At 33.6% G+C, this 12,767-nt stretch overlaps 1 protein-coding gene across 1 annotated transcript in view; it reads left to right on the forward strand.

The window, feature by feature from the left end:
* The window catches only part of CCDC172 (coiled-coil domain containing 172), a gene marked incomplete at both ends in the record, with an annotated part of 43,434 nt that overhangs the window by 12,142 nt on the left and 18,525 nt on the right, over positions 1-12,767 (forward strand). The window contains 2 exons of the mRNA XM_082673833.1: positions 6,712-6,828; positions 8,022-8,187. Coding sequence (XP_082529959.1) covers positions 6,712-6,828; positions 8,022-8,187 — 283 coding nt within the window. The remainder of the gene's footprint in view (positions 1-6,711; positions 6,829-8,021; positions 8,188-12,767) is intronic.

Raw genomic sequence — 12,767 nt, forward strand, 5'->3', positions numbered from 1 at the left:
GTAATCCAATTGCGATGTCAATGGGTAGATATAGTTGACCCTTGAACAACATAGGTTTGAACTGCATGGGTCCACTTATGTGAGGATTTTTTAAAATAAATACAACAATACTACATGATCCGATTGATTGAATGTGTGGATTAGAACTGTGGAAATGGAGAGCTACCTGTAAAGTTATATGCAGTTTTTTTTAAAATAAATTTATTTATTTATTGGCTGCGTTGGATCTTTGTTGCTGCACGCGGGCTTTCTCTAGTTGTGGTGAGTGGGGGCTGCCCTTCGTTGAGTTGCGCGGGCTTCTCCTTGCAGTGGCTTCTCTTGCTGTGGAGCACGGACTCTAGGTGCACAGGCTCAGTAGTTATGGCTGGCGGGATCTAGAGCACAGGCTCAGTAGTTGTGACACATGGGCTTAGTTGCTCCGTGGCATGTGGGATCTTCCTGGACCAGGGCTCGAACCCGTGTCCCCTGCATTGGAAGGTGGACTCTCAACCACTGTGCCACCAGGGAAGTCCCTATATGCAGATTTTTGACTGCAGCAAGGGTCAGCGCCCCTAACCTCCGTGTTGTTCAAGGATCAACTGTACTTTTAAAGCTCTTGATAAATTCCAAATTGTCCTCCAGAAAAGTTCCAGTTTATATTCCCACAATATCACTATTTGTACAATAGAAATTATTGAATTTTTTACAAATACAAGAAAAATGGCAGCTTTTATGGTTTTAATTTGAACTTTTTAGTTTACTTATATTTTTTCATTTGTTCAGATTGTTCATATTTACTTTGTGCTTTGCCTATTTATATGCTTTCCTTGTCTTTTTCTCACTGAATTCTAGCTTTTTTTTTTTGCGGTACGCGGGCCTCTCACCGCTGTGGCCCCTCCTGTTGCGGAGCACAGGCTCCGGACGCGCAGGCTCAGCGGCCATGGCTCAAGGGCCCAGCCGCTCCGCAGCACATGGGATCCTCCCGGACCCGGGCACGAACCCGTGTCCCCTGCATCGGCAGGCGGACTCTCAACCACTGTGCCACCAGGGAAGCCCTGAATTCTAGCTTTTTATGTGCTATAGATATTACCCTTTCTTTGTCATTTGTTGCAAATTTTATTATTTGTAGCTTGGTTTTTTATGATTTTTTTAATCAAAATTTAGAATGTTTATGTTGCTAGAATTTTTAATCCTTTTGTTTGTTTCTGAAATTCATTGTTTAAACAATGTCTTTTTCCAGTACTTTTACAGTTTTTTTTCTTTAATATTTTAAATTAAAATGATTCTCCATTTTTGCCTGGGTAAATGTCACATGTTTCTCATTGACTATGATATATATATGTTGTGTGTGTGTGTGTGTGTGTGTGTGTGCAATATATATATATATATATATGTGAAACTGTATATTTGTGTTTGTTTTTAGATATTCTATATTATTCTGTTAATCTATTTGTTTTGGCACCAGTATCATATTCACTTAATTACATTAACTTTAAAATATCTTTGACCCTGTGGAGTGACAATTTTTTTTTCAGGAATTTCCTGATTCTTTTTTTTGTTTTGTTTTGTTTTCCTAGATGAATTTGAGATCATTTTTTCAAGTTCCAACAAAATAAAAGTATTGGGGTTATAATTAAGATTATACTAAGTTCATTTGCGGAGAACTGATATATTTACAACTCTGAATCTTCACATTCAAGAATATAGCATAAGGGCTTCCCTGGTGGCACAGTGGTTGAGAATCTGCCTGCCAATGCAGGGGACACAGGTTCGATCCCTGGTCTGGGAAGATCCCGCATGCCACGGAGCAACTAAGCCCGTGCGCCACAACTACTGAGCCTGTGTGCTAGAGCCCGTGAGCCACAACTACTGAGCCCGCATGCCACAACTACTAAAGCCCACACACCTAAAGCCCGTGCTCCACAACGAGAGAAGCCACTGCAATGAGAAGCCCGCGCACTGCAACAAAGAGTAGCCTCCACTCGCTGCAACTAGAGAAAGCCCACGTGCAGCAACAAAGACCCAACATAACCAATAAATAAATAAATTTATTTAAAAAAAAGAATATAGCATATCTTTCTATTTATTTATACCTTCTTTTATGTTCCTCAATGCAGGCTTTTTCATATAGGTCCCACATACTTCATGTTAAGTTTATTTGTGTTTTGTTTAGTTTTTGGTGTTGTAAATGGGATCTTTTCCATGCTTTTTTCTATTTATTGTTGGTAAATAGAAAAAATACTAGTTTTTGGTATTTATTTTGTTACTAACCTTTTTACTGAACTCTTCTCTATTTCTAAGTTTCTCAGTAGATTTTCTTGGATTTATTAGGTACACAGTAATCACATTTGCCCAAACAAACAAAAGAGAGAGTGAGAATTGTGTGCCAGCTTTTTAAATAATTGTTATCTCTTTTTCCTATTCTTGACATATTGCATTAGTAAGAACTGCCAGAACAGACGTAAATAGCAGTGGTCTTATCAGGCATCCTGATAATCCTTAATGAAAAGATGAGAGATGAGCCAAGACTTGACTGAGATGAAGGAATGAACCATGAGGAATCTGGGGAAAGAGATTTCCAGGCATAGAACATCCAGTGCAAAGGCCTTGAGGAGAGAGTGAAGCTGGATGTTCGGGGAATAACAAGGAGGCCAGTGTGGCTAGAGAGGAGTGATTGAGGAGGAAACTGGTAGAAGATTAGATTAGAGAGGGAATAAGAGTGCAATCGTGTAAAGCCTTATAAGCCATTAAAAGGACTAATATTTACTAATATTGAACCTTCCTTGCTTACTATATTAGGATTACTGTGTCATAGTGAGTTATTCTTTAAGCATTGCATCTGTGGTTAAGAAATGTATTTATAAAAAATAGATCTATTTTTTAAAAAGTTAATATCTGCAATTGATACAGTATTCATTGATGTACTCTAGTGTTGAAACATCTTTATCATAGTCATAACAAATGCATTCTTTCCCCAGTTGCTGTGATTACGAATGTGAAATCTTCTGCCTAACTTTCATGATGTTTTCTTATGTAGTGTTGCCTGTTTTACTCTTGGGCAGAGCATTTAGTCAGCAAAATACCAGTTCCTAAAGCCTGAAATTATTTTAAGCAACAGCAGCCACAACAAAGTGTAGATTGTACTTTGTACTTTGCTTACTTGGACCCAAACATTAATTTCAAATCCTCAGTCATTCTCAACTTTCAAGTTATTCTGGTAGAAAAATACCTAAGAGTGCCCAAGCAGCAAGAGTGGTACAGAGTCACAAAGCATGGCTATGCTGAAAACTGACCTAGTTGACCAGATAAGTCAGCTGACTGGGGAAACTATAAGCTCTTTTGAAAAATCAAATATCCCAGGAAAAATAAGACAGGGAAAGGGAAAAAGAAATGTTTATTTCTGAGAGCAGTAAAATTAACCAGAGTGTTGGCACTGTTATAGTTAAAATTTTCCAAAACAGCAATATTTTCTGACAACGCTTGGCTATTTGATTCTAGCATATAACTTTAAGGCTACGTGCAAATATTTTCATTTCATTTGTAGTCAGAGGAAGGAAAGAGATTAGAAAGAGAAATTTGAACCTTCCATCCTTTTCTTTTTATCATTTGTAGCCCCTTGAGATCCCTGGGTAATTTAGCAGATACAGCCAGTAGTTTCTTAAGTTTTTATTTATCATGGATGTCCAGGCTACCATGGATATAAGATAGTGCCTCAATTCAAACCTGACTCAGATAAGTTCAAAAATATCTTTTTAAATCACAATTTTATATCTCTTCTAGTATCTTCCCAATTCTGATTCCTACCCATCACTTTTGAGACAAAACAAAGGTGAGAGAGATTTCTGATGATAATTTATTCTGTGAAATGACCTCATCTTGTGATCCTATCAACATCTTCAGGTTATATTTGGAATATTTATACATCAGTAGGTCTGGTTTTCAAAAGCAAGAATGTGAAAAATAATTTAAGAAATGAGTTGTGATAACAGGAAGAACAAAAGGAACAATGAGAAACACATTCTGCAAATAGGTGGTCTTGAAAAGTTTTTTTTAGTAGTGAGAGTTAATAACTTATAGTAGAGTGGAACTGGATAAATCCTAAGGCGTTTGTCCCATTAGTTCCATTAAAATAGAAGGTTTAATAATATTAGACGCCATGTAGTTTCTGCAGCCATAACTTATCTGCCTTCCTCAACTTGTGAGTCAGCGTAGGCCATCTATTCTTTCTTGGCCTTCCTAACTTGAGCTTTTCCAAAGTCCTGCTTCTTTCTCTATTACTCTCTTTTCCCTACTTGCCAATTCCATTATGCATTAAATGTTTTCATCACAGATCCTAAGTAAATTTAAAAATTAATGTTACTGTAATCTTTCTGTAGTTATTGATTCTCTGGGGCTTTTTAGGTCTTGATTAAAAGAGGAAAATGTGTGAGTAAAAGATAAAGACAGAGTGTAAAACAGTAAGAATGAAGAGTACACCAATAATAAGAATGAAAACAAAAAAGTAGAAGAGACCTCAAAATGGATAATTTACATAGAATTTTATGGAGGAGGAAAATTATAGCTCTACCCTTCTTATAGATCTTTTGAACAGCAGTCTGATTTTCATTTGGGGTATATAGGTTTCATCTTTTCAGGTTATGGTAAAACATTCCAATTAAATGCCAATATGTCTAATATCTCTCCTTAATATTGTTATTTTTCCTTTTAAGAAAGAAGACATGAGCTCAGTGATAATTATAGGTCTTAGTGATAGCTGGAAACAGAGCACCTTAATTTCTGAGTCCTTAACATAAGGCTTTTGTGAATTCGAGTGATAAATTTGCTTGTCTTATTTTAAAATTCCTTAGTTTGATAAATAATATTTCCTCCATTTTTGGTTTTCAGTGCAGGTTTGACTACAGATCAGTGGTAGAAACAGAATCAGAATTTAGGAATTTTGATTCTGAAAGGCATATTACATGAAATACCTAGTTGGATTAAACCAAAATTTATCCAGCCTGATATTTGGTCTCATAACATTTTTGTAAACATTCATGGTATTGTTCATAATTGCAACTCTGAGAGTTAGGAATATACTGCAAGCAACCTTTTCTCAATAAATTCTGATGGACCTAATATTTGGTAATTTTTCTGTCTCTTAAACTTATATACTTTCAATTTATGCTGTTGTCAGAGACTGAAGTCCCTTTTTAGTACGAAAGTATCTTTTTACTACTTTGAAATAGTTCTAATATTTACATATTAGTATCATGATTTCGAAGCAATAAAGTCAGAAGACTTGAATTTTAGTGCTGGGTTTGCCCCTAATTAATTATATAACCTTTGTTAAGGTATTACTTCTCTAGAACTCATTTTATTCCCATTTATATAATATATACTAAATAGTGCAGAAGTATTTTCTTATTCAAAATAAATGTGATAAAATTCATGATCATACTCTTGTTCACCATTGTTACCAGTTTCTATATAATTTTATAGATCAGACCATATGTTTTCTAATTTCTGTCTTCTCAGACAGTAAAATCCTAACTGCCCATTCTCCCTTCCCCCAATTTTGAAAGTATTTTCTGAATTCCTTTGGTCATGTAAATTGCACCTTTCTAATCTTTGTTGATGTCTTTCTTAAGATAAAGTTGATGAAATCAGCACCAAGTGCTGAAGGTATGGGCAGATGGGCTATGATATTAAATAAATTTAAGATCATATTTTCTGTTTTATTTCAGCTGCTTTCTTTTTAATGCCAGTATTTCTAGGGCTTTTTAGCCATACCATTTCAAAATGTCTTTTAGGCCAACCCTTTGCCTCTGGACTAAACTATTCCTAAGCTCTTTATTATTCAATATCTTCTGGGACAGAGATTTCACAACCTGTCTCTAACCTTGAGGAAGTTCTTAACAGCTAACATAAATCATGCTTTCTGCAATTTCAGTTGAATTTATTTCCTTTTCCTTTTCTCTGTGGAGATGGGAACAGCCCCAGATTTGAAGTGATGGTTTCTTATGAGGGCCAGTACTGAATGTAGTGGAAAGATTATTTCCAGTCTGGCATCATTTTTAGCTTTTATATATTAAAGCTTCCTGACTTTCATTTCAGTGTTCATGGTCTCAAGAGATGCTATTCTTTACAGCCCAAATGAAATAACAGTTACATATCTAATATTAATGTTTATTTTATCCTTTGCTAGTTAGAACCAAATGAGGTACTAAAATAAAACATGAGTTCTCAAACCCATTTGAAGACTTTAGCAGATTTGTGTTTTATTCGGTATAACTATAGTCATGGGACTAGGTTTTTGCCTGTGGTTTTTAGATTTTATCTCATAATTTGATTATTCATGATTTATTCATCCATATCTTTCATGTAAGTGATGAGAATAGAAATTTGTTCTTTAAAACAAGCTGTCTTAAAGCAGACTTCAATGTGTGTCATCAAAAAGCTTTAGTACCTAAGGTACAAAATGTGCTAGGTATTAGAAAGGAAAAAGTAAACATATTCTCTGCCCTTGAGGCGCCTATAGTCTTATTAGGGGAAGAGATTATAAAAATTATAATTATAAAGCATTTATAAAATAATTTAAGATAGAGCATATAAAGTAAGATGTTTAATGTGAATTTTATTTTGCATTTTAAAGATTAATGTAAAAATTTTATACTATACAGATCTGTTCTATTAACTGAGGTACCCTAAGATGTCTAATTTTTCATTCTGATTTCTGTTTTTTTTACTTTAAAGATTCAGCAGTTTTCTGAAAAAGCCTTCCTCTTACAGCTTTTGAAAACTCATGAAAATGCCTTAGAAAGACAGTGCAGTGAAATTACAAGCCAAAGGAATATGCTTCTCCAAACGTTTGTAAGTCTCCAGCCACTTAGAAAAATTTATTTCACTAACTCTATCAAAAAGTATTAAAATATACTTAGGTGTACTTTTAGAAAAAAATATCCGTATGCATATTGGCAGATAGTCCTGTTCAGATATGGAAAATTATTAAGTGCTATTTTAAACCAGTTGGTAGAGTAATATAGTTTGAAAGAATTTTATTGGCAGCATGCAGAATAGAAATTATTTGCAATTGTAATAAGCATAAAAGAAATAGTGAAATTGATTTGAATTGCTCAGGCTTCAAGACCTTGGTTTTAATGCTTTTGAAAGGCAGAGAGGTTCACACTTTAGGCATATTAATGGATGTGGGTGAAAAGATAGATTTTGTTTATCTTTTTATCATAAATCAGAGCCAACAGACTCAGTAGTTTTAAATGATAAGGACAGTTTAGGAATATGATTTGTAACTAACTGACATTTTGAAAAAAATGCATTTTAAAATATTAAAAATATATATCTAAAGTTAGAATCAACCACCAAATGGTTATGAATGACATGGCCAGTTTCCAAATGTAGCTTATAATTAGTTACATTTCTTAGAAAAAAAATAGGAAAATGTAGTAATGTTTAGGTTCTACCATTGTCAAAAAGTTTAGGTACTAGCATTGTTTAAAGTTTTTGTAAATTCTTATTTCTACTCCATATTGACATTGCATGAAATGTAGCTATTATTTAGAACTGAATTTGAAATGAATATGTAATTTTACCTTTATTGTCTAAATTTTAAAAGGTTTTCTTGGATTTCCTTTTTTGTTTTTCTTTTATATCCTGTAAGACAGTAATTCCTTTGCATGTAGACTTTCATTTTCAACTTTGGTCATTTAATTATTTTACCACCCATTTTGCAATGAAAAAATGGCATACATGGCTGTAAGTTTAATTCACAAACAAATGCAAACATAATGATGGGTGGTAGAATTTCTACCTCAATAATTGTCCTAAAACATTAAGGGTAAATCTTTCACATGAATATAATTGGTTGTTACTATGTAATAACTTCAGTTTTTTAATTAATATTGCTGGAGTAGTAAAGCATTTTAATCCCAGGAAGTATAATTTTCTATTTTGTTGTTAATATTTCCAAATGATTGCATTTTAAATCACTAAGGAAAAATATTGTTGCAATTAACACCTATATTTGTTCCTTTGTTTCCATTTTTCAGGAAGCTACAAAGAGAAAAGTGACAGAGGAGGAAGAAAAATTTATTAAGGAAATTACAGACTTCAATAATGAGTATGAAATAACAAACAAACGAGAGCTTTTGATGAAAGAAAATGTCAAGATTCAAATATCTGACTTAGAAAACGAGGCAAACATTCTGAAAATGGGTATGAATACATAGTACCACCTCATTTATCTAGTATTATTGAAAGTAACTTATTTTGAATTAATGGTTTTTCCAGAAATCTAACTTTTTCATAAGTAAATTGGGTTATTGCATAGCTATTCTTTTACTTTTATCTTTTACTTTATCTTAATGTATCTTTTATTGTGAGCAGTCTCAAATTCTTTAGAAGTAGATGTGACATGAGCATTGGTCATTTATTTAGCAATCAAATCTGTTTACTATCTGTTGTGTGTTAGCTACTCTTTTAGGTCCTGGAGATGTAAAACTAAAAAGTGAAGGGATCAAATCCATAAGCAGATGTTTATAGTAAAATGTGATAGAAGCTATAATAAGGGTAATACTATTGCTGTGATCCTCATTTTACCATCAATCCAGTTTAAACTACGAAACACGGTTACACAGTGAGGTGGGGAGAATTTCATTTCAGAAACAGTAGTATGCAGGTTATTGCAGTTTGTGATAAGATCCTGAACTAAAAAAGTTACCAAAGAGAGGAGACAATGAATTAAAGAGATGTTTAGGAAGAATGATAGGACTGTATCACTGATTAATGTAAACAGATATATAGAAAGTCAAGCATGAATCACAGTTTTCAAACTTAAGAGATTGGGTAGAATATGGTACCAGGAGGAAGAGCAGAGGTGGAGGTGAACTATAGCCTTTTCTGGACAAAAAGATTAAGTTTTATTTCAGGTAGTTTTAGTTAGAGATGTCTATGGGATAAACAGGTGGAAATGCCCAGGTAGCAGGTGGAAATTTGGTCGTGAAGCTGATAAGAGAGATCAGAGCTAGAGTATTGGGTTTGGGAATACAGAGGAGTTGGTGACATAATTCAAAGGGAACATGTAGAGGGAACATAGAGGAGGACCAAAGACCAAAGACAGAAACTGGGAAAGCATAGCATTTAAGGAAAGGAGGAGAAGAAGAATGAGACAGAGATGTCAAAGAAGGCAAGGGGAGAACCAGCAGAGAGTAATATGTGATTTGGGGCAAGATGCTTAAGTTTTCTTTGCCTCAGTTTCCTCATCTGTAAAGACGGAGGATAATAATAATGACCTTAACAAGGTTGTTGTGAGGATTCAATGAAATAATATTTAAGTACATAGAATGCTACCGGGAACATAATTAAATCCTTAAAAATATAGGGATTATAGTTTTTAATTAGTTTAATTTTATAGATGAAGGAAATGAGGTTCTCAGAGATAAATTGCTTTGGGTAGAGATTGTAGGACAGAAGTTCTTAACTATAGGCACACATCTGGGAAGTTTTACAAATATATATTAAATGCTTGAGTCTCATCTCAGATTTATTGAATCAGGATATGGAACATAATTTTTTTAGTCCCTTAGATAATATTCATGTTTGCTGCTATTTAATGATCACAGGTGTAGAACACAAGTTTAAATAGGTATTAACCTTAGGAGATACTCTAAAACTACCTTTCTTTAAAAGGTCATGGATATGACCACTTCTATTCACGATAGTATTGGAAATTCTGACCAGATCATTTAGGCAGAAAAAAGAAACAAAAGACATACAAATTGGAAAGGAAGAAGTAAAATTATCTCTGTTCCCAGATGGCATAATCTTATAGGTAGACCACCTAACAATTCCACAAAAAAACAAAACAAACAAACTAGCAAAACAAACAGCTTAAGCTAATAAATGCAGCAAAGTTGCAAATTAGTTGCATTTCTATGTACTAGCAAAGAGCAGTCTTTCAAGATTCCACTTATAATAGCATCAAAAGGGATAAAGTACTTAGAAAAAATTAACCAAGGAGATTAAAGACTTGTACACTGAGAACTATAAAACATTACTCAAAGAAATTAGAGAAGACCTAAATAAATGGAAAGATATCCCATGTTCATGGATTGAAAAACTTAATATTGCTACTATGGTATTATTATCCAAAATAATCTATAGATTCAATGCAATCTCTGTCAAAATCCCAACAGCATTTTTTTCATGAATAGAAAAACCCATCCTAAAATTTGTATGGAATCCCAATGGATCCCAAATGGCCAAAACAAGAACAAAGTTGGAGGACTCAAAATTCTTGATTTCAAAATTTAGTAAAATGCTGTGGTAATCAAAACGTGTGATACTGGAATAAAGACAGACATATAGAACAATGGAATAGAATAGAGAGCTCAAATATAAACCCTTGTGTCAAATGATTTTTGATAAGGGTGCCAAGACCATTCAATGGGAAAGGACCATCTTTTCAACAAATGCTGCTGGGAAAACTGGATACCACATGCAAAAGAATGAAGTTGGGCCCTTACCGTACACTATGTATGAAAATTAACTAAAAATGGATCAAAGTCGTAAACTTAAAAAAATAATGAAGCTCTTAGAAGAAAACATATGGGAAACACCTCATGACATTGCATTTGGTGATGATTTCTTGGATACTGAAAACACAGACAATAAAAGAAAAAATAGATATACTGTACTTGGTCAAAATTAAAATCTTTTGTACATCAAAGGACACTATCAAGAGAGTAAAAACACAACCCACAGAATGAGAGAAAATATTTTCAAATCATATCTTTGATAAGGGATTAATACCCAGAATATTAAAAAAAAAACCCATAACTCAACACCAAAAAAACCGAACCAAACCAAAAAAAACCCAGTTAAAAAATGGGCAAAGGATTTGAATAGACCATTTTTCCAAAGAAATGTCCAGTAAACTCATGAAAAGGTGTTCAACCTAAATAGTCATTAGGGAAATGGAAATCAAAACCACAATGAGATATTGCTTAACACCCATTTAGGATGGCTGTTATTTTAAAAAAAGTCAAAATCTCCACAACATGATATTCACACTGTTCAGGATGCAATCCAAAATTCCTTGACCTGTGAAGTATCAGTGAAACATGCCCTAATGTCAAAAGAAAATAATGAGATGCCAAAACCACAGTGATCTAGATATTGGAGTTAAAAACTTGATAGCATCTTTATTAACTATGCTCAATGAGTTAAGAAAAATGCACTTGTAATAGATGAAAATATAGGTAATCTCAGCAGAAAAATATAAAATGTAAAAAAGAATCGAATGAACATTTTAGAACTGAAAAATACAATATCTGAAATTAAAATGTCACTTAATAGCAGAATGGAGCTGACAGAGGAGCCAATGAACATGAAGCTGGATTAATAGAAATTACCCAATCTGAAGAGGAGAGAAAAAATTGAAACATAAAATAGAAACTCAGGGACCTGTGGGACAATTTCGAAAGGTCTAACATGCAAATAATTAGAGTTTCTGAAGGAGAGAGGAGAGAGAGTGGGGCAGAAAATATATTTGAAGAAATCATGGCAGAAAATGTCTTAAATTTGCTGAAAAATATTAATTCATAGATTCAAGAAGCTCAGCAAATCCAAACAAGATAAATTCAAAGAAATTCATGCCTACGGACATAATAATAGTGAAATTGTTGAAAAGCCAAAGATAAAAAAATCTTGAAACAGGGAGCAGTTAATCAAATGACCATGTACTTGTCACTAGAAACCATGAAGTCAAGAAGATAGTGGAATAATGAAAGTGTTGAAAGAAAAGTAAATCTCTATATCCAGTGAAAAATCCTTCAAAAGGTAAAATAAAGACATTTTCAAGTAAAGGAAAATTAAGAGAATTCTTTGCCACCAGGACTGAACAACCATGACTGAACAACAAGAAATGTTAAAGGAAGCTCTCCAAGTAGAAGTAAAAATGACACCAGAGACAAACTCATATCTTAATTAAAATAATCAGAAATGGCAAATAAAATACAAGTACCTATGTTTTCTCTTAATTTTAAAAAATACATATGATTTCTTAAAGCAAAAAGTATATTGTCTTGTGGAGTTTATAACGAATGTAGAGGCAATTTATATACATGTATGTCATATGCATATATGACAACTATAACATAAAGAAATGGAAAGGGGGCCTGGTGAGTGTATCTGTACAGTTCTGTATAACATTCAGAAAACCAGGAATAGAAGGGAACTCCTCTATAAAAATGATAGAGCAAAAAGGTCCTTGATGCCACAAATAATGTAGGAGCCCCCTATTTTGTGTTCTTTCTTTCAGAGATATGAATTTATTTTAACAGATTTGCTTTCCTGGTGCTTGATACTGTTGGTTCTTTATACTTTCAAAATGTCTCTAGGGTTTCCATATGAAATTTAATCTCCATAATGGCAGGTACTTCGTTTTGTTTAATGCTCTATCTCGAACAGTATAAATTAGATAATTATAAATTGATGACTGCTTCAAAAGGAGAAGTACAAACTGATATGAGAACATGTAAGGGAACCTAACCTGGACTAGGTAGTTAAGGAAGGACTACCTGAGCAAGTGACTTTCAGACTGAGATCTGAAGTGTCATAGGGATTAGCTAAATGAGAGGTTTGGGTCTAGATGTCAGATAGTTAGATATTTAACTTAAGAGCTCAGAGAGAGGTTTGGGCTAGAGCTATTAAATTTGGGGAATCACCCAGGGAGAATGTATTGAAAGAAAATACTAGAACTCTGAGTAACACCATGACTTTCAAGAAGAAGAAAG

Source organism: Grampus griseus (assembly GCF_964374135.1).
Source record: "Grampus griseus genome assembly, chromosome: 16".
Classification (NCBI taxonomy): Eukaryota; Metazoa; Chordata; class Mammalia; order Artiodactyla; family Delphinidae; genus Grampus; species Grampus griseus.